The sequence below is a fragment of the Pocillopora verrucosa genome, chromosome 6, assembly GCF_036669915.1.
Source record: "Pocillopora verrucosa isolate sample1 chromosome 6, ASM3666991v2, whole genome shotgun sequence".
In the NCBI taxonomy this organism is placed as follows: domain Eukaryota; kingdom Metazoa; phylum Cnidaria; class Anthozoa; order Scleractinia; family Pocilloporidae; genus Pocillopora; species Pocillopora verrucosa.
This window is the reverse complement of record NC_089317.1, coordinates 3,420,879-3,446,570: the sequence shown is the minus strand read 5'-3', so window position 1 is coordinate 3,446,570 and position 25,692 is coordinate 3,420,879. Positions and strand designations below refer to the sequence as shown.

The following is a 25,692-nucleotide window of genomic DNA, read 5'->3' as shown; positions in this document are numbered from 1 at the left end:
CATAGGCTTTACGAACGACTTTTAGTAGGAGTAGTTACTTCGTTCTTGTTCAAAAACTGTTTAATGTTATTTAATTAGAAAATCAGACTGTTATTTTTGTGACTTGACGCAATAGTCTCCACTATTTTTATGACGTTTCGTATCAATGTTGATTCGCATCAGAAGAAGCAAAGAATTATTGTAACAATTTCGATAGTTCGAATGCAGTAGTTTGTTTGAATTTAGTTCTTGCGTATACTGTGCGACTCGCTATAATGAATGCGGCAGAATTGGAACGAAATGACTGTTTTTCTTTACCTTTTATTAGGGAATGTTGTGTTGTGATTGGAGAAAACATCGACACAAAGCTTTCAGATGGAATTAGTTACCAAATATGGTACAAACGATGCTAATAAGGAAAGTTCGGAAAGGGGGTCCATATCCTCTAGCGGATTTGAACCAGGGGGGTCCAAATCCGCTGTAACAACCGGAGCCCCCGAATGTCCACTGTTCGGTTGTAGTTTAGTTGGATTTGTGCTGCCGTGCTGAACTGTTCGCTTGAGAGAAGGCTTAAGAGCTAGAGAACTTCTTCCTGGCAAGGTAGGATTGTTTACGCTGTTTGCTGCATTAAGTACATGTGCTTGACCTTGTTAATTACCGAATTGCTTTTAGTCGCTAAGCTTGTTTTCGAACGCGTAAATCCCGCAAATTCGCTTAGTTATTATTATGTTTCACTGTTTCAAATAATTTCATTCTATTTTGTTTTTAGCCTGCTTTTGAATTTGCTTTTCCGTAGTTAGGGATCAGGGACATTCGCTCTTTTGTTTACTGTCATTTCTCATTTTATTTTCATCTGTTGTTATTGTAATTGGAGACACGCGTTTGCTCCAAAACGTGCTCGCTTCACTCGTTTTTGTATGCACAATTTTATCACAGTTGGTCATAATTTCAATCAGTTTATTGCAAAATAACGTCTGTTTCTCTTACTACTCTTGTTGTTGGGCTATATTTTCTTAGTTTTGTTCTCTAGTTACAATTTCAATTTCGTAGTTTGCCATTTATAGTCAATATAGTCATTTTTCCTTGCATTTTATAAATAGCTTTTGGTTAAGAGAATATATTATACAGTTTGTGTTCTCACGAGTTTATATTCTCTTGCTTTGGTAGCACGCCATTATCTGATAATCCCGACAAATCTGCGTATTGACATCTTAAATGTTAATTTGTGGAAAAAACGATCGGAGTAAAGCTATCAATTGATTTCCAATGAAAATCGGGCAAAGAAGAGAAAAACAAGCGAGATTGAATATCAAAACTGTCATGAAAACTGAAGATGTTATGAACAAAACGTCTTACCGCGAAATATGTATAAAAGATTTTCTTCAATTTACGCAACTTACAGGATATCTTCGGTTATTGTAGCATCATACAGCGAAAGAAGGTTGCAAATATATTTCTTTTTAAACATTTGTTAAAGTTTCCGAGACTCTAAAACGAAAAGGATCCAGGCGGCGTGAAACGGAATAGAACGGAAGGTGTAACAACTTATCCCGGACTTCTGCACGAACCCACGAATTGGAAATAAAAGGTTTTCGTGAAAATTTTGTACCTTTCGGGATATCTACGGTTATTTTCACATTCCCACACTGATATTAACGATCACCTCGACCCATCATGGAAAGAAAAAAGGTTTTCAAACGAACAAATTTAAATGAATTTGTGAAGTTTTCTTGGCTCTACATCTCCTAAAACAACTACAAAGATCGAGGCCGCGCGAAACAACATGCCCCTTTAGCGACCTGGTACAGGCTCGGCCAATCCCAGGGCTCATTCTGACCCAGTATTAGCAAGGTGGCGTATTGCGCGTAACGTATTCTTAAAGGCGCGCGGTTCCCTGTGTTTCGATGGTTTGTTTATTTAAATTAGTCAGAGCAGATCCTCTTCGGTAAATCATTCAAACGATATTGCAAGTACAAATAAAGTAGTAAAGTCAGTAAATGGCTCTTTAGAAGCAAAACATGCTATAACATTTCCACGATTATTATCGATAACTTAAAATGTTTGCCTCTGCTATTGTTCGAGCAAAAAGCGGTTAATAGTCGCACAAAGGTCAAACCCAAGCAATTTGTTTGATTTTTTTTCTCTCGTGCCAATAAGTTGCCCATACTTTTGCTTCTCTTGTCAAACCTGCTATAAGAGCCCTACATTCAAGTTAAATAGTTAACCGTTAATTGAAATAACATAGAAGGATAGCTCTTTAAGGCGGTATTGATGGTTTATGGTAAAAGATTATGATAAGCTGGAAGGAAGGACCCCTTAAGCTTTAGAAATACAGAATCCATCTAGCCAGTGAGATTCTTTAGAAGAATATCAATCGATTTTTAATCGACTTTATCCTCGGCATCGCCGTCGTGGTTGCTTATTTATAAGCTCCCTAATATTCAGTTCTTGAAACACTATTAGAGTTCGCTGTCAAATTTTGCGGGAAAAGTTGACCTACTGTCGAACAGTCGAATAACCTCTGGGTGAGACGCGAAATCGATCGCTTTGCAAGTCGTGAGAGCATCGTTGTTTGGTCCCAGACCTCGTTTCTTACTACCCCTATCCCCGCGGTGTTTCTTCTCTACAAAAGGGTTTTCTTTTAGCTTGTGTGTTCAAGTCTTTTTTTTAGTGCATAGATAAACAGTAACACCCCAATAAGTTGTTACGTATGGTTTAAGACCACACACAGAAAAATTACTTCAGTTGTGACAACTTTATTCCATCCGTTATGATTTGATATTAGCCGGCTAAGCGTAGCGGGACACATCTTCCCTCTCCAAAAAAAAAACAAAAATTACTCAAAAATTACTTCAATAATTAACTAAAAAAAAACTCAAAAATTACTTCAGTTACGACAACTTTATTCCATCCGTTATGATTTGATATTAGCCGGCTAAGCGTAGCGGGACACGTCTTCCCTCTCAAAAAAAAACCGGAGGGAAGGAAACGTCTGCGAAAAGGTGGTGAGTATGGTTACAGAAAGGCTAATTTGATTTTGCACAAGCACCGCGTTTACATAAAAAAGAAAAAAGGGCTACATAGTGACTAATAGCTGTTATTACAGAATTTTGGCCAAGTACATTGAAGTTTGATAAACACAATTTAAAAGAAGTTAGGTGTTGGGTATGGACAATCTACGAAGTTGAGCGATTGATTCACCGTTTGTTGATTGAAACCCAAAGCCCTTTGGTTTTGTTTGTAAGCCGCCCATTCATCTATATAAACCAAAGAGTCTGGTTGCACGTTTCTTTGAATAATCAGCAATAGTGTAGCAGCATTTCGCCCTTTGACATGCTGCAAATATGGTCTAACGATGTATCGAAAAGCCCAAGAATCCATCTCTCTCCTCGAGGTCGACGTCCCCTTTGGTACTATTGAGACAGAAGTGCGCACAATTTTCATTAAAAAGTGTAGTCTACGTGGAACAGAGGAAAACTAAGCAAAACCGTTTGAGCAGGTGTAGGCCATTAATAGACGGAGAAATGATCTAAGACATCTAACAGATGTTACGTGATGTCAAAATGTTTGATACCGAAGAATGACCTGGCTAAGAAAAAAAATACCTAAAACAATTTAAAACAAACGCATACGAGATATCGAAGCGTATCTTTTGGTGAGCATGGAAATGTGGACACAATTGTTTTCGAGCGTCTTGTTGTCGGGTTTTAGGTGATTTGTTCTCCATTATTGTACTGACCGTTTTGGATTACAATAAGGAACATAAACGTCGCTAGACTACCCACAGTCCCTCTTTTGCTCTAAAATCTGTGGGCGGTACACTTTTCTAATAGCCCGTCCCCCAAAGGTCTGCGTTCATTCTATATGCTAACCTTGGACTTGTGATTTTGGGTCAAAGAGACTTACCAGGTAGACGAAGTATTTTTAATCACCAGAGTGAAAAACAACGCTTCATGTAAATAGAACCGCAAATATTTTGTAATAAAGGTTTTCTTTTTACTAGCGACATTGTTTACTGTACTTGGTTTCTGTGTGTAGACCACTCGAGTGGTGACAAGTAATACTTGGGATCGGGGGAGGGTGGGAGGGTAATCTTCCGAGAGGCTACTGGGCATCTAAGGAAGCTTTCGGACAAGAACGTTTAGTTAAAGTTTCTCGAGGTAAGAAAAAAGAGGAAAATGTCTTCCCGTTCACCCGATTCTGATTTAATTTTTGATGAAATTACACCCTTCTAAGTACTGCCAAAAAAGAGATGGTTTTCTTGTTGTTTTTTTTTTTTTTCAATAAGCAACAATTTTTCGTTTTAACTGTCCGCCATTACACTGTACCGATCATTAAAAAAAATTTTTCATCCTCGTTTAAGTTGTTCAGCTTTGTTAAGTTAAGTTCCAGACGAATTACATGTAGAGACCTGGATCGAGAGATAGATTAGGAGGTTAAATTTCCCACTTGAGAACCCAGTTTATGTAGCAGGCACCACCGGTTTTAACCTTTTTGGAGTAAGTTGCCGTGGTGTATCCAAGCTCAGATTAGTTCCCAGATTGGACATTTAATCTCTGGTTTCAAAAAATAATATCTCGAGTCAGTTCTGTTAGTGCCGCTCGACAAAGACGCAAAATGGTGATGGGAACAGATTAAACGGAAAAATTTATGTTTTTTTTTAATTGAGGTGGTATGTTTGGCGTTTTACAAAAACGGTGAACTTAATACTGAGTAAGTTTGCAATAACAGTTCTTCTAAGAACCTCATGGCCACTATTGGAGACAGAAAAGTCAGTGCTATACTCGCTAAAATAAGAGACAGCCAAACGCTACTGATCTCGCCAATTACATCTCCCCAGAAAACAGTCAGCCTCCAAACGTTCCATTGTGAAGGCACGCACTAAACGAGCCAGTGCAGAATTAAACGACGACTTGCTTTCGTCAAAACTAGCTTCCAAAAAGTATTAAGAGTTACCAAACGACCGCGAGATGCCTTTGTAAAAACCAACCATTAAGCGTCTTAAGACGGAAGCGAGTTTCAACAACCTGCGGAACACAATTGCCTACATGGAGACACGGCGCGCAAAAACAAAGAAATTCTTTTTTTTTCTTGTATGGAGGGTTTAAAGGAAGGAAGAAGGAATTAAAGTCGTCTGTCAAAATTGTACAAAGAACATTATCAGTCAAAACCTTCGATCCCAACAGCAGTTTTGAGAGACCTTATATGACTGATTCATAAAGAAAACTCTTTCAAATTCAACCACAAAAACTATTTTTAAACACTCGCAATAGCTTTGGGGAAAAAATGACGGTAGCTTTTGCAGTCATATTCATGGCTCTTATTGAGAGACAGCTACAAACTAGCTACAAGCCCACAGTAACCGTTTCTTTGGAAAAGATGCATTGATGACATTTTTTATGCGCGGACCATTCCCGAAACCGAAATCAACAACTTCATTGATTTTGCTAACTCATTCCGCGCCACCTTTAGATTCATGAATGAACAGTCATCAAAAAAAAATTGTTTTTCTCGATACTGAAGTGTTTAAAGGACCGAGATTTACCGATTGCAAAATCGTTGATGTTTAAACATATTACAAGCTGACAGAGACGTTCCAAGATACACACAGTTATCTTCACGTCACCTTCTCAGTGTTAACCCTTTACACTCTAACATCAGTATGCATATTCTCCACACTGTTCTCTATACACCCTAACATCAGTATGCATACTCTCCACACTGTTCTCTATACATTTCCTAAGGTGCTGACAAAGGAGAATTAGCTTAATGATCCAGAGCTTCTGTGGTTGTTGATCATTTCCATAATTCTCATGACCTTAGTGCGTGACTAAAGGGTAATATTGTAATGAGAAATTAGATACTAGTCACTCTTAGGGGCTAAACGGTTAAGAAGGGTTTTGTAAAATGAGAGGCACTACGCTTACTGAAAACAAACTCGGTCAAAGAATCTTTTGAACTAAGGAAGAAATAATTTACATCTCGCCTTATAGAACGAAGCTACCCTCAGGACCTCGTCCAAAAGGTGTTTGCCGATGCCCAGTTCTCATCACGCAACAAGGCTATGAGAAACAAACCGAAATCATCTAAAAAGATTTTCCCGTTCGTTAGGACTTTCAACCCTGCTAACCAGAATTTCAAAAAGATTCTTATGAAACACTGGCACCTTATTTCAGGCTACAATAACCTGGTGCAAATATATCCTAATCCGCCAATTGTTGCTTATCGGAAGGTCAGGTCTTTAAAATATTCTCTTATTAGAGCACAACTTCCTTCACTTTAATTACACAACAGCATTTTAGAAGTTGTACACGGTAAGGGTTTAATGGAAATACTACGAGACAAGGCAATAATTTCATCCCTTCCATTCTAATAAATCCTACTTCCTCCGGATAACTCCTCCCTCGGATTCTGCGCTCCTATGCAACACGATAATGTATAAGAGTAACACTGCTCTTCTAAGATGAGAGTTCGATCCCTTGGGGTGGGGGGTGGGGATTTTGGAAAAGAAACCTTTATCCTTTAACCCCTTGGAGTGATTAGCATCAAATTTCTACTTAAAATATCACCTATGAATCAAACACTAAGGTCATGAGAATAAAGGAAGTGATCATCATTTAAAAAACTCGTGATTGTTAAACAAATTCTCCTTATCAGCACCTTGAAAAATGTATAGAGAGCAGCATGGAGAATATGCATACTGATATTAGGGTGTAAAGGTTAAATTATTGAGTAAAATAAACAAAAAGAGGCGTCTGTTTGAAGCGTATAAAGTATCACAGCATGTCTAGACTGTCTACAGATGATATGCGTGTCCAATTGAGCGCGCAAATCATGTTATGTCGACGAACCTCGATCTCAAGTAGTTCATTCTATCAACGCAAAATCCGAACCAAAGGGAATTGTTATAAGGTTTACAGTTGGATGATTTGAATTACACCTCAGATTTAGTTATGGCTAAACCACGTTCGTTTCTATGCAAACCTAGAACAACTCGTCAAATGCAAGGTATTTGCAGTGCACCGCAGTTATACTGATGACGTCCGAGGTTAAGGCGGCCGAACGAAAATCAAACAAGGGTAAGTTTGATGGCAATTTTCTAAATAAGGTTTGGCTTCTAGATACCAGGAAATGATAATGTTTTATCATTTAAACAAAAGTATAGCACACTGTGCCTCCCCTCCCACCTGACAAGTTCTTCTGTTAGAGATGCCATTCATACTTCTTATACAAAAAGAAAAAGCATTCTCTGTTTGATTCTCCTCTCCCCAACCCCCTCCCCACTACTTCCATGCCTCCCCTCCCACCTGTCAAGTTCTTCTGTTAGATGTGCCATTCATACTTCTTATATGAAAAGAAATAGCATTGTCATTTTATTCTCCTCCCAACCCACCCCCCTTTCCCTCTCCGGCCACCCACCTCTCGTCACTACCCTATGAAAAGAGAATTATAAATCAGCCAAATGCAATATCGCTTTTGATCATGAACTGTAGTGATTGCTGGCCCCGTTTTTTTTTATTATTTCATTTCATAACCTAAAAGCAGTGGCAGCAGTATACTAATAAATGTAGGCAGACATAAAAATTATCTCGGGAGCCAAACGATCCATTAAGATTACTGATCATTTCACGTGCACCTCCACTAATGTTTTGAGCAGTAGTGAAAAGAAGGCTGGAAAAAAATTCAGACGTGTACGGGATTTGAACCCATGACCTCTGCGATACCGGTGCAGTGCTCTACCAACTGAGCTAACAAGCCAACAGGGAGCTGGTTATTATGTTGGTTCCAAATAAACCCGAGAGGTGATGAATAAATAACTGCGAATATCCCTTTCACTCCCAGGAGTGACCAATAAGTAATTTCTCCTTGCAATATCATTACATTGTTAAGCAGACAGGTAATGAGAATCAGGAAAAAATCAACTAGGGGATATTGTTTGATTTAACACCAAATTCTCAGAACTAACGCTATAGGTAATGTATGACAGAGAGTGAGGAGAATTAATATTGAGATCGTGGGAGTGAAATGGATATATATGAAAACATTTTGTTAACTCCAAAGCAAGGATTAGACACGGCGATTTCGATCAGTCTCACATGACTCCTGGTTCTTAATCTGAACGTAACTCTCTGTCATTGTAAAGGATTGTGAATCCGCAAGTGGAGAACGAAAAAAATGGGATACTTTGTTCGAGAGATTCAGAAGCTAAAAGATCTTTTTCCAATTAAAAACTGTCCTCGTTACTGCCTGCTTCTGATGACACGATTTTCAAAGGCAAGTTTGTGCGTTTGATAAACTGCACACCATATAAAGGACAATCGTATTTCTCAAAATTAAGACGGACACGCCGCTTTGAAAGTGTCATAGCTGTATTCTGAACGACATTATTAGAAGACATTGGAGACAGTTTTAAGCTGCGCCTGTCCTCCTCACCTCTATCGCTTTCGGGTTTCTGGATCAAGATCTTTGTTAACTTGCCACCGGATGATGGAAGCCGTGCACAGAATGTTAGATACTTCTTATCTGACAGAAAAGCCAACTCGTCTTTAGCATGTTGCATTCGATCTTCAATATTTCGCTGTACCCTTTCTTTTCTCAAGGACTCTGTCGCTAAGGTCTTTGAATCTTCCGTTTACTGCCATTAAGAACGTCAAGTAGCAAGTGTGTGCCTGGCAGAACAACAACAAAGCTCTCACAAAGTCTTCCACATCAGAATCTTTTGAAAGGTTTTCCTCGTACTTGAATGGCAGCGGTTTCTAAAATCGTTGTGAGAGTTTGCCTAGAAACAGCTGCGTGCAATCATTTCAGAGGTCTGAATCATCTAGTGTTTCTATAATACTCTTTTCATCTGGTTTGTTTGCTGAGGCAATCGTCCCAATCACACTGTACAATGCTACTATTGCTGCTCTGTAAGGTCCACCATACAACCCAGCAACAGTTCATGAGAGGTCCAATGTTGCGCTGGTTATTTCTGAAGGGTTTCCATTCTCAAAAATGTCAAATGCTACATAAGCATAAGGATCAGAACAATTTCGATGCGATAACAGGCAATCTGTAGAAACAGAGAAATTTTGGTTCAAATCAACAGAAGGGACTAACTACTGACACTATCGTTAACCTTGAGGTGTGTTTAGTAAACAGATAGATTAGGCACGAAGTTTACGACAAACCGAAAATGTTACGTTTTTTCGTCATTCTTTGTTCAGCTCATCAGTGAGGTGAATAAATGTTTTGAGTTCTAACCAGGTAATCATGCGGAGAACAAACTTCGTTTCATTCAAATTTCCAAAATTTCTTCCAGGTATAGCTCTGGGGACATCCTGTGAAGCCTCACAAAAGAGCCCTCGAGTCAAAGCAAGGGAAATTTGATGAAAACGGCTGATAACTTCGGAAGTGTTCAGTTATCAACTGAGGCGGAAATTGGGCGAGATTCCACACCTGAGTGGCTTTTTCCACACCACATCAGCACAAGTTATCATGGTATGGTATCGCCAAAGAATTTACTCCAAATTACGTTCAAGTTTATTATTTCACGCTGTTTACAGAAAAAATAACTTAACATAACATGATTTACAATGATATAGAAAAACCTCAAACAGAAATTAACCAGAAGAAAGAATATTTAATCGTGTACAGTGACCAAAGTAGCTAATAAGCTTTCGAGTTGGTCACAATTACGGCTTTTAATCAGTAATTATCGGAGTAAGGTACGTGTCTTGTTCGGCAACGTCGCTTGACTGTTTATTAGAAAATTGAATAGTCCGCCATATAGAGAATTGAATCTCCCGGAAACTCGTTTCTAGTCTTCCTCGGTTATCCTTCTCGCATTAAGCAAAAGCCCGAAGACTATTCGTACAGGAGTTTCTAACATGGTTTAGGTGCGGGTAGGATGTGGTTGATCTCTATTTTGAAAGACTTGTTTGACGTTTCTTAGCGGACGATTTTCGCCAAGGTAAAGTCATTTGTTTACCAATATACATACTTTTCAACTTGATTCATGTTATTGCTATAGAGGGTCTTGTCTTAACCCTCGTAGCTTAGTGCTTCGGTCAGCACTTCCTGTTTGTTGAAGAGATGCTCGTATTTTTCGAATTGGAGCTCATAGTTACTCTTGAGGTCACTGTATTCAGTAGTTTTTGATGATGATTCACTTATTTGTTATCATTTTGTCGAATTTGGCTTGATTCGCTCGGCTGGTAGCTATTAAATATGTATTTTAAAAGACGAATGGCTTTGACTCGTGGATTTAGGTGCTCCTGTCAGCACCTTCTGCTTGTTAGTGAAATAGATGGCCGTATTTTTCGAACTAGAGCTCATAGTTATTATTGACATCGCTTTATTCGGTAGTTTGTGATGTTAATTCACTTATTTGTTATCATTTTGTCGAATCTGGCTGAATTCGCTCGACTTCCAGCTGAAAAATATGTGTTTTAAAAGACAAATGGTTTTAACTCGTGGATTAGCACCTTCTGCATGTTTTTTTGAGACATCTTCGTATTCGCCAACCATTCGCTTATTTTTGGTGAGACCAACACATAATGTTTTTACATTCATTATTATATATAATACTGTATCTCCTCCGTCTCTCGTAACTCATGAAAAACATATTCTGACTGAAATCCTGAAAATTACAGTCAACTTTTTGAAGGGCATCAGCTTTGCCTGGTGGCCCATCAGATCGTGGATGCCTGATGCCGTAAAAATTTTATTTTACTTCAATTAATACTAGCAAAACATTGAACAGTTTTTCAGTTCCCGTGGGATGAAAATCGATCAAAATACCGTTGTGGCCGAATTCATTTGTGCTTCCAAACTAGAAATATATTTTCAAAGTAGTTGTTGAAAATCAATTTTCTAGTTTACTGCTGGCTTGCTGTGATTAACATGATACATTCCTTAATTTTGAGCGAAAGGAACAACTGATGCATGTACCTCTACTCCAAAAACATTGAAAACTGCTGCTTATAAGCTGCCCCACTTAAAAGCGCTAGTCAAAGCTCTCAAGTCTTTCACATTGAGTGTGAGTCTCATGAAAACAAATTTAATTTTATGTTCTCAAGCTGAAACTATTGTTTCTTACAGCAAATCACGGCTTTCGTTAAATAACTTGAAATTAATTATCCTTTTAAATATAATTTACTCCTTGTTCCCTCTGACTTGCTTCAAAGTCTTTCCAGCAGTGGAAATGTTTGCTTAGACTAATGTATTCCATAGCAACTTCATATTCTTTTTCATAGTTTTCGGGGGTAGTATGCCCCCATTTCCTCTAAGGATGGTGATGCCTGCTGCATCCCATTTGAAGGCTAATATGCAGGTGATAATCTCAGTCTTGAAGGTAGCAAAGGGAGGATGTGTAGTGTGAGTGTTGTGGAATTGTGTGGGTTCCCCCCTACTCCATTTGACTTTTAACCTTTAACACCCTAAGACATTGGTATTCATATTCTCCACACTGTTCTCTTTACATTTCCTATGGAACAGACAAGGAGAATTTGTCAAAGAAGTATATTTGATAGTGAAACAAATAGAAAAGTCAGTTTAGAATATAAGAGCTACATTTATTATTTAATAAGTGTTTAATCGATGAAAACCTTTCTTAGAAAAACTGTGTTGACTGTGTTATTGCTAAAATAAGAAAGACCATACAAATGATTGCTAAGCTAGGATACTTTGTTCCATCATCTGTCCTCCTAAATATCTATAAATCCTTAATTTTACCCAATATAACTATTAAGTCACTGCTTGAGGCAATGCATCCAAAAAATATACTGTAAACAAAATTTGTCTCCAAGAGCAAGTATTGTGTTTAATCTACTTTCCTGACAGAAAAGAACATGCTCTCTCCTTATTTATAAATGCAAAAATTCTACCTATTGCCTTCCTCTATTGGGAAGCTAGCTGTATGTAAATTAAAGCTTGATGTTCAAATGATAACAACAGAGCACCATCTATCATCATGAAAATTTTTGTGAGAACATTAAACAATATCATTACATCTATACTTACTCATCAACATCACTACTCTTTAGAATTAAATACTCCATGCAGGTGTCAAAATCTGGAATGAGATGCTTAACGAATAGAAAAATTTTTCAAAGAAATCCTTCTAAAAAGAAACAAAAGAGCTGGTCTCAATATTCTAGGGACTGAAAATTCTTCTTTCAAGCCTGATGAGATAATGGTTAAATTCAAACACTGCAAAATTGAAACAAATTAAACTTGCCGTTGTACAATATCTTTAGTGCACTTAGATACTCAACAACTTTTTATCTTTTACAATGAATGTCTTTCATTTTCCTTTTTCTTTTCTTGTGTATCTTTTAATCTTTTTTATGAAGTATTTTCTTATTTACTGTCAATAAAATCTGCTTAAAATGTTCAAAATCTCATTTTTTCTCTTAAGTTAGTCAGAGAAACTAGTTTTAACCACTTAAAAGCTTAATTTGCCAAACAAAAATCTTAGAAAGGAGGCAAGACACAGCTGAAAGAATGTTTTAGGAAACCTGTCCTGTAGAACAAAAGGTGTCATAAACAAAAAGGGCTCCAGCAGAGTGTTGATGTTTTCTGCAGGCTTTCATCCAGGATCTCAATTTGCATATACTGTTTACATCACATCTTGCACTGCATATTCTCTGGGAATCTCTAGCACATTTTGCAAAATGTTGAATCAAAGGAGGCTTCATCAAATAGCCTAAAACAGTCAACTAAAAGTTGGTAGAGAGAGCCCAAGCCAAAGAAATTGAAGTTAAGTTGTTCATTTTCCGTGGCCCCAGCTTGCTTGATGATGTTTGAATTATGTTTAATTTACATTTCCTTTTCATGAAATGACCTTTCAAGTTTTAAAGGAGCTCTTTGTCAGGAGGCTCGCCAGGGGCTTTCATGTTGTGTTTCATTGGTCAGCAGCATGACCACATTGACACACGCAATATTTCCCATTGTCCAACGTCACAATAGATTTTCTCAGGAACTAATAAGAATATGGAAATTGCCTCAGACACCTTGTTAGCCTGGAAGGCCCCCTATTTTGTTAACAGAAATATTAAGTAAAAAATTGCCCTGCCTGGATTAGCACCTGCTATCTGCAAGTCAAAGGAGTATTTTGTATATTGAATATGAGAAAATAGATAAAGTGTGACATGAGAAATTCAGAAACTTTTTAAATTTTGAATTTATTACTGTCCAGTTTGTTTTGAGGTCTGGGGTAATGTGGAGGCTGTGAATTCAGTAAAGCAAACACCGTCAATGTTGTGTTTAAGTGCTTACATGTGCCTACCAAACCAAAAACTGTGAAAAGGTTTGCTATTTCTATTATCTTTACTTTATAAGCTTTACTGTGATGTATTTTTTCTGAGGTTTCTGTTGCAATCTAATCACATGTGTAATATAGTGCATGAAAGTTTTCTGTGCACCGTTTGACTTCATCTTTGATGAAACTAGCCATGATCTTTAATAGTAGTACGATTAGGATGATTTTTCTGGAAGGCACCTGATTTTGTTGACAGTAACCCTATAATAAAAAAAAATAATAAAAAATTGCCCTGCCTGGATTAGCATCTGCTATCTACAAGTCAAAGGAATATCTTGTACTATATATATTGAATATGAGAAAAATAGATAAAGTGTGATGTGAGAATCAGGAACTTTTTAAATTTTTGATGATCTCCTTCATTCTTGTGACTCATACATTTGATTCAAGGATGATACTGTAAGGAGAAATTAGAAGCCAATCACAGCTCTTAGAGGTTAAAGGGTTAAAATGGAAGATGCAGCAAACTTATTTTATATATCTGTTGCATGATATTTAACTCATTGTTTGAGTGCTGTAATATTCTGGTGTTGCAAAGTTAGAATAAAGTAATAATTTTTGTGTGTGCTCTATAAATGTCGCCTTCCATGTATTAATTACAAGCATTTCTTTACAGAGGACTTGATTTCATGGCTTCTGCCACCCCATCACAACCTTCTACCAAGGAGACCTCTAATTATGCCCAGCTCTGTCGCCTTCTTGTTGAAGTTGGATCACTTATGCTAAGGGAGATCTTTGACCGGGTATGTCCACCAGAAAACCTTCATGCAGTTCTGACTAATCCCAAAAACCATGCCAAACTACAAACATTGCGAAAGAAGAGAGTCCTGACTACCTTCCAGTGGGGGAAACTGTATCCTGTCTCCAAAACATCAGTTTCCTCAGGGAACTTTGACACCTCCTTACTGCTATTTCTTTTGAGGAATATCTTTGGTCTGAATTTCCCTGCCTCTGGCCGGAATAACCTTCCTCCAGGATCAGACACCTCTCCAGAAGCTGACATCACTCGCATCAAGTTTTTCAGGGACAGAGTTTTCAGTTATGCTGCTAATGCTTCAGTTGATGATCCAACCTTCAGTTTGTACTGGAACAACATCAAAGACACTTTTCTGCGTATTGGAGGGACCTGCTATGAGGAAGTCATAAATGATCCTACACTCCACTGTATGGATGCTGATCTTGAAGAACACTACCAAGAGCTTCTGAGAGAGTGGTTGAAAGATGATGACCGTATCACAGACAAAGTGCATGAAGACAAAATTGTGAAAAAGGCCAGGAAGGAAGGGGACATGGAAAATTCCTTTGACATTTCTGAACAAAATTCATGGGAGAGAGGTGTGTGTTATTCTTTTTTCAAACCTGAGTTTTAAATTAACTTAAATTTGTTGAGTCAATAATGAAGTCATACTGGATTGTTAGATGAAATGAATTTCCAGCAGATTTTTTTTAAAAGTCACAATTATGCATTATTGAAGTTGTGAATCTTTATTACCTTAAGCTAAGTCAACTGTTACATCCATAATTTGCTTTTGTCTTCATCTTTTTTATCTTTTGATTTTTATTTCAGTAATTAAAGTAACTTTCACATACAAAAACTACAACCTTCTTTTTCAGAGACAGTATTAATGCCAGGGGAAAATACATCAGCAGAGAATGGCAATGGCAGCCCACCAGAGCTCATTGTGAAACTTCCAAAGTTGTGTGATCTTCCAGCAATCTCTTCTTCTTGGGAAACTGTTGAACTTCCTGTTGATATTGTTTTATTAGCAGTGGAGGACTGTGAGTTCTTAAGTTGTTTTGCCTACCTGAAGGAACCCTTTAAGAGTTACCACATCAGCACTGGCCCTGTGTACTTTGGGTGCATGGGTGATGATCAAGGAAAGAAAATGAAAATTGCATTGATGAGGTGCTCCAAAGGTCCTGATGTTCCTCAGGGTTCTTTGTCAGTTTCAAAAGATGCCATCTCAGTACTGAGACCCAAGGCTATCTTTTCTGTTGGTGCCTGCAGTGGTTTGAATAGCAAAAAGGTCAAGTTAGGAGATGTGGTTGTTTCAGCAAAGCTGATAACAGCTGTATACAAAACTCCCCCCAGCAGAGATATTGGTAACCTGATCAAACATGTGGCTGATGGGTGGAAGGCACCTTTACAAAATGCTGATGAATATAATGCCAAAGTGTACTGTGATGGAGTGGTTCTGAGTATCTCAGAGGCAAACAGAGATATGATTAGGAAACATCCTGAAGCAATTGCAGTTGAAATGGAGGGTGGAGGTGAGAATCATAATAATACAAATAATTGATGAGCCAAGCACTTTTGCACATGTAGCAAATGTTTTGAAAAACACTGCTCTGGTATTGTCTCTGCTGGTCCAAGCATACACCATATAACATGCCAAATTTGCAGGAATTGTGTATCTTGTATTTAAAGTGATTTGATGTTTGGCTGGGTGAGAAGATTATTTCACAGGTGAAGGTGACTGAGACTTCTTCTGGATAACTAGATTGAATTTGCTCCATTAGGATGTCATGAATTATTTCAAATTTGTCACATGAAAAATGTAGAAAGTATCTTGTTCAATAGTTTGAGAGTTGAGGAATAGTATCACAGTCCCTGTTAACCCTGAAACTCCCATGAGTGACCAAGATAGAATTTCTCCTTACAGTTTCAATATGATATTAATCAGACAAGTAATGGGAAAAGAAAAAAGTGTGAATTAGGGGATTATTGGTTGATCCAAAACTAAATTCTCCTAACTAACATCATAGGAATTTTATGACATACATTAACCCTTTAACTCTTAGAAGTGATTAACATGTAACTTCTCCCTATAATATCCATACGTTATCCAGCAAACAGGTAGTGAGAATACTGAAACTCATCAGATAAAAGATAAAATTACCTTGATAAAACATCCAATTTTTTTGTAACCAATTTACAAGGAAATGTGTAGCAGCTAGAAGGGAGAATTAACAATCAGATCTTGGGAGTTAAAGTGTTAAAGAGGATCATTAAAGAGATCTTAGGAGTGAAAGGGTTAACTCTAACTGACAAAACTTGTCTTTTGAAAAATATTGAAAGTTACTTTATATGAAACAAGATGAAGCCTGAAGAATAGTTTTACAGTCTCAGTGTACAATTTTTTTTGATTACTGGTTGAAAAAAATTAGGTTTGTGTTCCAACTAATGTCTTTCTGCAATGTGCATGTTTACAACAGCAAGAGTGCAGCTAGAGTGTGACTCTTTGTGAGCTTTGATTGAACAATTACATGTATTTTAAAGATGCGAAGAAAATAAGCTTAAGATATAGTTAACAGACATTACTGTTTATTTGTTTTGTTTTTTAGGAGTGTATGCAGCAGCCCATGATTTTAAGACAGAATGGGTGGTAGTCAAGGGCATCAAAGACTTTGTAGATGAAACGCACTCTTCAAGTAAGAAATGGAATGAAATTGCCTGTGTTATGGCAGCTTCTGTTGTGGCCAACATTTTGAATGATCCAGTCATATTCCAAGATTGGCCTCATTTTAATGCAGGTATTGCTTCCTGTCTCAATCTTCTCTTTTTACAAGGATAGGTCTGACTTAGATCTAAGTTCCCTCAGCATATTTTTGTATGAATTATAAATCAACATGATTTAATCAGTAATAGTTGACAAAGAGGAAATTAAGTTACCCTTATTTTGAGTTTACATACCAGTAAGTGGCTAAAGGTGATGGGAGAAAAACTTGTGGTTAAATTGAGTGATGTAATGATGAATGACAATTCACTCCATGAGCTACGTGAACTGGCCTGTTTTCTATAGTTAGCTTGGTTTATGTAACACCACCACCAAAATATGGAAAATTCAGAGGCTAATGACATCTGCCAAAGTGATTTGAAGTGATTTGATATATGTTCCTGGGCCAATAAGAAACAAATCAAATTGTTTTAAACTAAAAAAATTGATTAATCCAGTACTACATGTGTGACTGTATTTTGATGGTGAAACTATTGGAATGGAAAGGGAGGTGATAAATACCAGCACATATGTTTATGGTTCTGTGTTTTGTGTTTGTTGTTGTTTTTTTTTAACCCTTTATGGAACCTGACATGTTAGTAGATTGAGACAAATAAATCAGATTGTAGGTAAATTTCTTAAGAGCTAATGTCAGCATGCATCAAACAAACAGCGGCAAGTCACCCAAATTTGTTTCCCCTCCTTTTGTCCTTTGAATTTCTCTGTCACGCTTGTCACGCACTGATATAATAAGTTAGAGAAGATAAATAAACTGAAACTCAAATCTGACTGGAACGTGGTAGAGCATGATTAACGTGATCATCGAAGCAGCTAATAAAATCATAAATAAACAAGGTAAGAGTGTTATGTTAGACTTTGCACAAATTGTAGTGATTTACGCCAATTAACGGTGGCGACAAGTAGGCGCACCATGTACATTTCATAGTCGCTATCAAGTAAATTTTGCCGGACTTTGAGTTCGTCTCAAGATAGAACAACACAAATACACAAGGAAATTTTTACAGTAACTTTATAACCATCCTTTGGTCTTTTAAAAGCTTGAAGCTCAGTAGATTGTGTCATATCAGTCATTGTTAAAACTGTCTTTGTTTTGATGCTACTTTTCGACATAGGAAAAGTATGTCGGACAAAAATATTCACCAAAAAATAAATATTTCTTTGGTAGCTTCAATAACGATAGGGGATTAAGTCTAGATGATAAAACAAAGGCTTATGTTCACAGAAATACCGTAGGTCTAGTACATTCATTACATGAGGTCACATAAGGTCGAAAAATGAGGTCGCTCACCTCATGTGAAAAATTAAGAATTAAACCCAAATGTCCAGACTGTGTTTTCATCGGCAGTATCTTCGTCTGTTCGTGAGTACTCGTGTACAACTGCTGGAGTGCACTTTTGTGATTTCTAAGCGTCTTATTGAGTTTGATCTGTTCAGAATCGAGTAGATATTGACATAGGTATCATTGTTTATCTGCACGTTTATGTGAATTTGTGATGTAAATGTGCTTATGAAATTGCGCTTATCTTTCTTACTAATGCAGATTCGCTAAGTGACCTCAGAGACACAACTGAGAAGATAGAGATTGAAATGAAGGAGGTTAAAGAGACGCTTTGTAGCCTGACGACCACAGTGGAGAAAAGCACAGATGAAGGTTGGTTGCTAGAAATAGCTACTCACAGATAAACTGAACTATCAATAGGGATTCCGTTCCGTTAACTTGAGTACACTTTTCAGGTAATGTATTGTTGTAAGAGCACGCCTTGGCTACTAGGTTAAACCTAAATGAAGATACTAGGTAATGTGTGGGATGAATGGGATGGCACGGAATCTCAGGTTACCTCTCAGATTGGATAGCTTTCTGACAGCACTCATACACATTTGGCCGAGAAGGGTTATTGCCTTATTTTAGTTTTACTTTTGTTAAGGACATAATGAATCTAACTTCCTAATTCGTTAGATTTTACCTGCATATTCTTGAACAGACTAATGCAATCCTTCCTCCACTCAAATTTTTTGTAGAGTATTCCATTTTACATGGAAAAAATTTCTGAATGAGGGCTGTGTTAGTAAAAAGGGGTAGGAGAAGGCGTATGTGGTTATTTTAATTTTCCCGTGCGAAAAACTGTGAACGAAACTTCACAATGCATTGCAGCCGGACCTCTGGTTTGTTCCAGCGTTTTCCTTTTTCTATGATTAAACGACGTGAAAACGAGGGCGGAAAAGCGTTCTTTGTTTTTTTTTTAATTAGTTCCTACAATGGTCTTTTTTACCGACAAAAATCTTACTCAGACTATCGACTCTAATGATATCAAAATTTATCTCCCGAGTTTCACTATAAGAAACCGCTATAGCCGAGCCATAAGTTTTTTCGAATATTGTATAAAATTTAAAAACAACAACAACAACAACAGAGGAAGGGAAAAGGATCTATTTAGTTAACTTTTAATGAATAAAGTGACTCTCACTCGGACTAAAAGTTCCAATGTTATTCCACGAAAGGGTCTGTTGAGAAAATGATAAAGATGGACAGCGAACTGAAAGAAGTGAAGGAAAAGCTGTGTACTTTGACAGCCTCAGTGGGAGAAAGTAAGGATGAAGGTCAGTTGAATTACACAATAAAAGTTATCCTGCTTAACCGCAAATTTCGCCGTAGTCAACATGGCCTGTATGTGAGAGAGGTAGAGATCATCCTATGTTAAAGAGATTCAGTTTTTCAATTTAGACAATCTCTGGAATAATCTCTACGGTGTGCTTTCATTCCCTCCAATTGTTCAAACTTTCACCCATAATTAGCCTGGAAAACTTTATATTTTGATTAGAGTGGAGAACGAAATAAAAAGAAGTACAGTTTTAACGAAAACATTGGCATTAACATTGGCTCGATGTTAGAAATTAACAGAGCAGGTTCCACTGCATTTACAAGCCAAATAGCTTTTGGTCAGTAAATTGACATGAATCATACATTGATACCTTTTTCATCGTCCAAGTAATTTCTTTGGCAGTGGTGTCGTATTCTCGTTCGCTAATTTAAATTCAGTGCCGAATACCTAGTAGCATTAGATGTAATCCGCATATTTCTGAATAAAATAACTAAACCCTTCCTGCGCTCATATTGTGGAGTATTCAATTCTACATGGGAAAATAGTTGAATGAAGATCGTCTTGAGTAAAATAGGTTCCTAAGGAAAAGACTGTAGGAAAAACCTCCCACTTCATCGCAGGCGAGTCCCCGGTTTTCTGCAGCACTTTTGATGAAACCGCGTGACAAAGAAGGCACAAAGGCGTTGTTTGGTTTCCATTTATTTGTTCGTAGTCTCGGTATATCCCGAAAAAGCCTTTCTCAGACTACGGCTCCAATGATATGAATATTTATCTCCCAAGTAATTTATTTTACGACAGAGTTTCACTGTCAGCCGAACAAACAGAGTAGGTTTACCTCAATTCATAATCTAAATGGCTTTTAATCAGTAAGCATGAATCATACACTAAAAGCTTTTTGCATCGTCCAAGTAATTTCTTTGGCAACGGTATCGTACTCATTCACTTATTTAAATCCAGTGCCGAATAGCAGAGAGGCACCACAATTTTTAATGCTGCATTCATTAGATTTCTTACTTATTTTGCTACTGCTAGGTATTTTTGATCCGACTGAGCTTATCAATGGAATTCGCCAGCTTTACAAGACTCGCGAGGGATGGCTCTCACCATTTCCATGGTGTGAAGAGTTTCAGTTTTTTCTTGGAAATATTTTTACAAGGCTCAAAGTGGTCAGAAGAAAGAAAACGAGAGGAGAAATCAGTAACGTATTTGTTGACATGTCGTCAATACTAGACCCGTATGAAGAGTGTTCAGCGCCGAGAACAGTGTTGATTGAAGGAGAACCTGGTATGGGAAAAACCACCTATTGTAAAAAGTACGCCTACGACTGGGCCACAAAACAGCAAGAACCTCAGGGCTGCGGCTCAACAGCATTTAAAGTGGTATTGTTACTGAAATGTCGAGATATCCATTCTGACGTTTGGGAAGCTATTGATGATCAGCTTCTGCCCCGAGACATCGATGAAGAAGTCAAACAACAATTCTGTCGTTTTATTCGTGAAAATCAGTCCAGCATTTTATTGATATTGGATGGATTGGATGAGTTACCGTCCAGTAAATTGTCGATGTTTTCCGAATTAATTGAAGGAAGAGTGCTCCCCAAATGCCACCTAGTTGCAACAGCAAGACACGAAGCTGGAAAAGAGGTGAGAAAATGTTGTGACGTGCTGCTTCAGATCGAAGGATTTACTGAAGAGCATGTGAAAGGATTTGTCACCAAGTACTTTAAAGAAAGGACGGATTTAGCCACCAAGCTCTCGCAACGGATGTCGCGAGATAAAAACCTGAGAGAAATAGCGGCCAATCCTCTAAACACAGCACTTCTTTGCCTTTTATGCGAAGAGTTTGAGGGCACACTCCCCGAAAGCAGAGCTCAACTGTACTTGGATATGGTTGAATGTGTTTTGAGAAGATATAGAAAAAGGAAGGGACTACTAGAAAAGATCGAAGACTTGACAAACCATTACAAACCACAATTGAATCACCTTGGAAAGGTAGCGTTGAATGGTTTACTTGACGATAAGTTAGATTTTAATGAAAGTGAATTGAGAAACCATGCAAAAGACCTGACTGAATTTGGATTTCTGTCAGTGCAGCCTGGTGGCAGCAAACTGAGACAAACACTGCACTATGCCTTCTTACATAAAAGTTTTCAAGAATTCTTTGCAGCATTCTTCATTTCTTCTCAGATTCAAAGCAAGGAGATGAAACCTGAAGAACTAGTTTCCGATCCAAGGTATTTCGTTGAACTTAAACAAATACTTTTGTTTTCATGTGGAATTTTGGCCATGAAATGCGATGAACAGGTTGTGGCTCTTGTAAAGAGTTTAACAAATAAAGTCAACAAAAATGAAGGCCGTGGTGCAAAAATTGTATTGGAGGCCATCAACGAATGCAAAAGAGAAAAAAGTGATTTTCACTCGCATTTATTGAAGTCGTTTGGAACTGGATTGAATCTGACCAATTTGGATTTGTCTCGGAATCGTATTAGTGATGCGGGTGCTACATGTATTGCTGAGGCAATCAAAGTGAACAAGACGCTAACCAATTTGTATTTGCACAACAATGGTATTAGTGCTGCGGGTGCTACATGTATTGCTGAGGCAATCAAAGTGAACAAGACGCTAACCAATTTGGATTTGTCTGGGAATGATATTAGTGCTGCGGGTGCTACATGTATTGCTGAGGCAATCAAAGTGAACAAGACGCTAACCAATTTGGATTTGGACAACAATGGTATTAGTGATGCGGGTGCTACATGTATTGCTGAGGCAATCAAAGTGAACAAGACGCTAACCAATTTGGATTTGTCTTGGAATGGTATTAGTGATGCGGGTGCTACATGTATTGCTGAGGCAATCAAAGTGAACAAGACGCTAACCAATTTGGATTTGCGAGGTAATGGTATTAGTGATGCGGGTGCTACATGTATTGCTGAGGCAATCAAAGTGAACAAGACGCTAACCAATTTGGATTTGTCTCTCAATGATATTAGTGATGCGGGTGCTACATGTATTGCTGAGGCAATCAAAGTGAACAAGACGCTAACCAATTTGGATTTGTCTTGGAATGGTATTAGTGCTGCGGGTGCTACATGTATTGCTGAGGCAATCAAAGTGAACAAGACGCTAACCAATTTGTATTTGCACAACAATGGTATTAGTGCTGCGGGTGCTACATGTATTGCTGAGGCAATCAAAGTGAACAAGACGCTAACCAATTTGGATTTGCGAGGTAATGGTATTAGTGATGCGGGTGCTACATGTATTGCTGAGGCAATCAAAGTGAACAAGACGCTAACCAATTTGGATTTGGACAACAATGGTATTAGTGATGCGGGTGCTACATGTATTGCTGAGGCAATGAAAGTGAACAAGACGCTAACCAATTTGGATTTGCGAGGTAATGGTATTAGTGATGCGGGTGCTACATGTATTGCTGAGGCAATCAAAGTGAACAAGACGCTAACCAATTTGGATTTGTCTCTCAATGATATTAGTGATGCGGGTGCTACATGTATTGCTGAGGCAATGAAAGTGAACAAGACGCTAACCAATTTGGATTCGTCTGGGAATGGTATTAGTGCTGCGGGTGCTACATGTATTGCTGAGGCAATCATAGTCAACAAGACGCTAAATTAAACAAATTTGAAGTAAAAGGGCACTGCCTTTAAAGTAGGCAGGTTTCCTAGAAAATTGAGGGCCGAAGGCCCGAACCTCTAGGGGGGTCCGGGGGCATGCTCCCCCGGGAAATTTTTTAAAATATAAGTCTCCCAGAAACGCATTTTCCTGCAATCTGGAAAAGAAATCTTGTTGCAATGATGCATACTTAATCAATCGTAATAAAAAAGAATGGTACTCTGGGAGAATTTGTTTATTTCACTGTTGTTTTCGGAGCCTCTTTTTATCCTACAGTTACAAGTTAAAGGTCCATTTTCAACCTTGATGCAACGCCTTTCACTTTTTAGAAGCGCTTGAGGATTCTAAATGAAGACAAAATACTTCCAATAAAAACTGGTATTTTCCAAAGAGAAATATGGAAAAATATCAGACTGCCGGACGTCTAGTTATTTAAAGACCGTGTCCGGTAGTGTCTGGTGAAAATTTTCTTAGTGTCACGCTTGGATCTCTTCGCACTCTGTGTACAAGGCCAGCGAAACGGACAACGTTGGCATTTTTTTCACTTTTTAGAAGCGCTTGAGGATTGTAAATGAAGTTAGAATATTTTCCAATGAAAAATTAGTATATTTCAAAGAGAAATATGGAGTTATTTGAGGACCGTGTCCAGCCGTAACAAGCGCTTGGATGACTTCGTACTCTGTGCAAAATGCAGACTACGGACCGCAGACCGGGTACAAAATGCAGACTGAGAATTTGTACTGTTTTTTCGTCTGATACGTGATAACATGGCATCTTACAACTTACCGAGCGTCACGCAAGTGCTTTTCCGCGATCATCTTTCGCGATTATTTGCACTATTGTGGAATATTCCTTGCCTGTCTCTTGATCACAATCGTTCTTAATTTTTTTCAAGCCTCGTTTAGTATTCTCATTTTCCGCGCGAGTTGGTTGGCGTGATGTCTTTACAGAATTTACCAACTTACTAAAAGTAGATGTGGATGTAAATGGATGCCACTATTGAATATTTAACCTGCGCAATATTCGAGAAATTCATCTTTTTAACGGATATGTGTTCATTTTTCTGACAAAAATGCGAACCAAGACCAGAACTTTTCTTTCGACTTGATATATTTTCAACGTTCAGAAGTGTACACATACTGATTTCCCCTTAGTGTCTTATATTGTCATTGGTTTTCATGAGAAACCGGAGAATCATAGGGAAAAGCGAAGCGTTGCCCTCGTGACTGGCCATTTGTTAACTTTTTTGGTGGTTTTATCTCTCGTTGGTTTGGTGACTACGCAAATATTAATATGTGAAAATCAGATTAGATGAAGACTTGAAATTCTATTAGGAACGATTGTGGCCGCTTTGTTAAAAATCAAATGCAATGGCCGCTTTGTTTAAAACAAAAGATATCAAGAAACGGGCAAGGAATATTTAATAGATAATTATTGCGGCAGTCAGCGTTATGAGATATATCGCAGCCAACTGAGGGCGTAGTCTGCCTAATGACCTCTGCCCATCCCACCTCCAGCCCACACAAACTTTTTTCCGATCCCCATCACTACCAATGCACAAGTTTTCTTATCACACAACTGCCCAAAAATAAAAGAAAATTTATTCCAAAAGTCTTGAAAGTTCACATAAACCGAATTCATCTGCACCTATATTCAGCAAGTCCAAGAAATCAATTCAAACCTAAGCCATAACATGAATGAGCTGGCTCCAAGAGCCCTTTGATTTTCATTACTTCAAAGTTTCGAGCGTCTCTCTTTCATTAAAAACCAAGACAAAAAACATTCATAGGCATTGTTTTTTTATTTCTGTTGCGAGCTGCAGAGCCATTCAATGAAATTTGATCACTGAAAGCTTCCTGAACGGGAGGTTTGTGGGGTGGGGGGGGGGGGGGGGAATTGACAATAGGGGGGAAGTGGGGACACAATAGGGACGAGGTAAACAAAGTTGTTGTGGATAACTCTAAAATGGTAATGTGTGCCGGCGGATGCCTACTTCCTCAAAGGCCTAGTACTTAATGACGAGTCAGAAGAGCCCCAGATATGAAGGGATGATTGTCGATTTCCTACCTGTTTCAAGACCTTGGGGAAATTAGCTGGCTGCAGGAAGATCAGGATTGGCACCAATTATAAATTCTTTCATCGAAAGATTGCTGGATAGAACTTGGTCCAACAGACTGTAAACAACTCTTATAAAAATTTCTTACAAAGGAGCTCTCTTAAATATAGAGCTAATCATGTTTATCATGTTTATTCGATTAAACGCCGCGGCGTTTATTAAAATTTTCGTGATTCAAGTGCGATGTTTATTCGAGGGCGGCGTTTATTTAAAATTCAATTTTCCTTTTTGCAAACAATAGTATGGTAACTGACCATTTTAATTGTAAAAAACAAAAACACGTTCTAGTGCTTGTCCTCAATTTCACAATCTGCGTGTTAATACTACTGCAATACTTAATGTGAAATAAAGTGAACATAGTTCACCCAATTTCAATGTCTCTGTCCTCTTCATGATCCGAATCCAAAAGATATAATGACGGATGTGCTCTCTCAAAATCAGAACCGCTACATTCAAAGGGATTTTTGCCTTGCTTACTCAGAACTTGCAACTGCGATAGAAGCAATAATCGTGCACTGCCACAAGGCTGTCTTCCTTGGGG

The 25,692-nt window shown here is 38.0% G+C and overlaps 1 protein-coding gene across 4 annotated transcripts; it reads left to right on the top strand.

Moving 5' to 3' along the window:
* The first annotated feature begins 9,817 nt into the window (after positions 1-9,817).
* On the top strand, positions 9,818-23,237 carry LOC131780608 (NLR family CARD domain-containing protein 3-like). Of its 4 annotated transcripts, XM_066168013.1 has the most exons (7): positions 9,818-9,931; positions 13,899-14,617; positions 14,897-15,553; positions 16,628-16,816; positions 18,341-18,451; positions 19,300-19,398; positions 20,433-23,237. In XM_066168013.1, the coding sequence occupies exons 2-7, from the start codon at positions 13,912-13,914 to the stop codon at positions 23,036-23,038; spliced, it is 4,368 nt and encodes a 1,455-aa protein (XP_066024110.1). In that variant the 5' UTR covers positions 9,818-9,931; positions 13,899-13,911; the 3' UTR covers positions 23,039-23,237. The 4 variants fall into 4 exon arrangements, with proteins under 4 accessions (XP_066024110.1, XP_066024112.1, XP_066024111.1 ...); XM_066168015.1 differs by lacking the exon at positions 18,341-18,451; XM_066168014.1 differs by lacking the exon at positions 19,300-19,398.
* Positions 23,238-25,692: the final 2,455 nt, after the last annotated feature.

Coding starts and splice junctions, on each gene's coding strand:
- LOC131780608 (XM_066168013.1), top strand. CDS start 13,912: ATGGCTTCTGCCACCCCATCACAACCTTCTACCAAGGAGACCTCTAAT. Junction 15,554..16,627: donor AGTTGAAATGGAGGGTGGAG/GTGAGAATCATA, acceptor TTTGTTTTTTAG/GAGTGTATGCAGCAGCCCAT. Junction 16,817..18,340: donor TTGGCCTCATTTTAATGCAG/GTATTGCTTCCT, acceptor TTACTAATGCAG/ATTCGCTAAGTGACCTCAGA.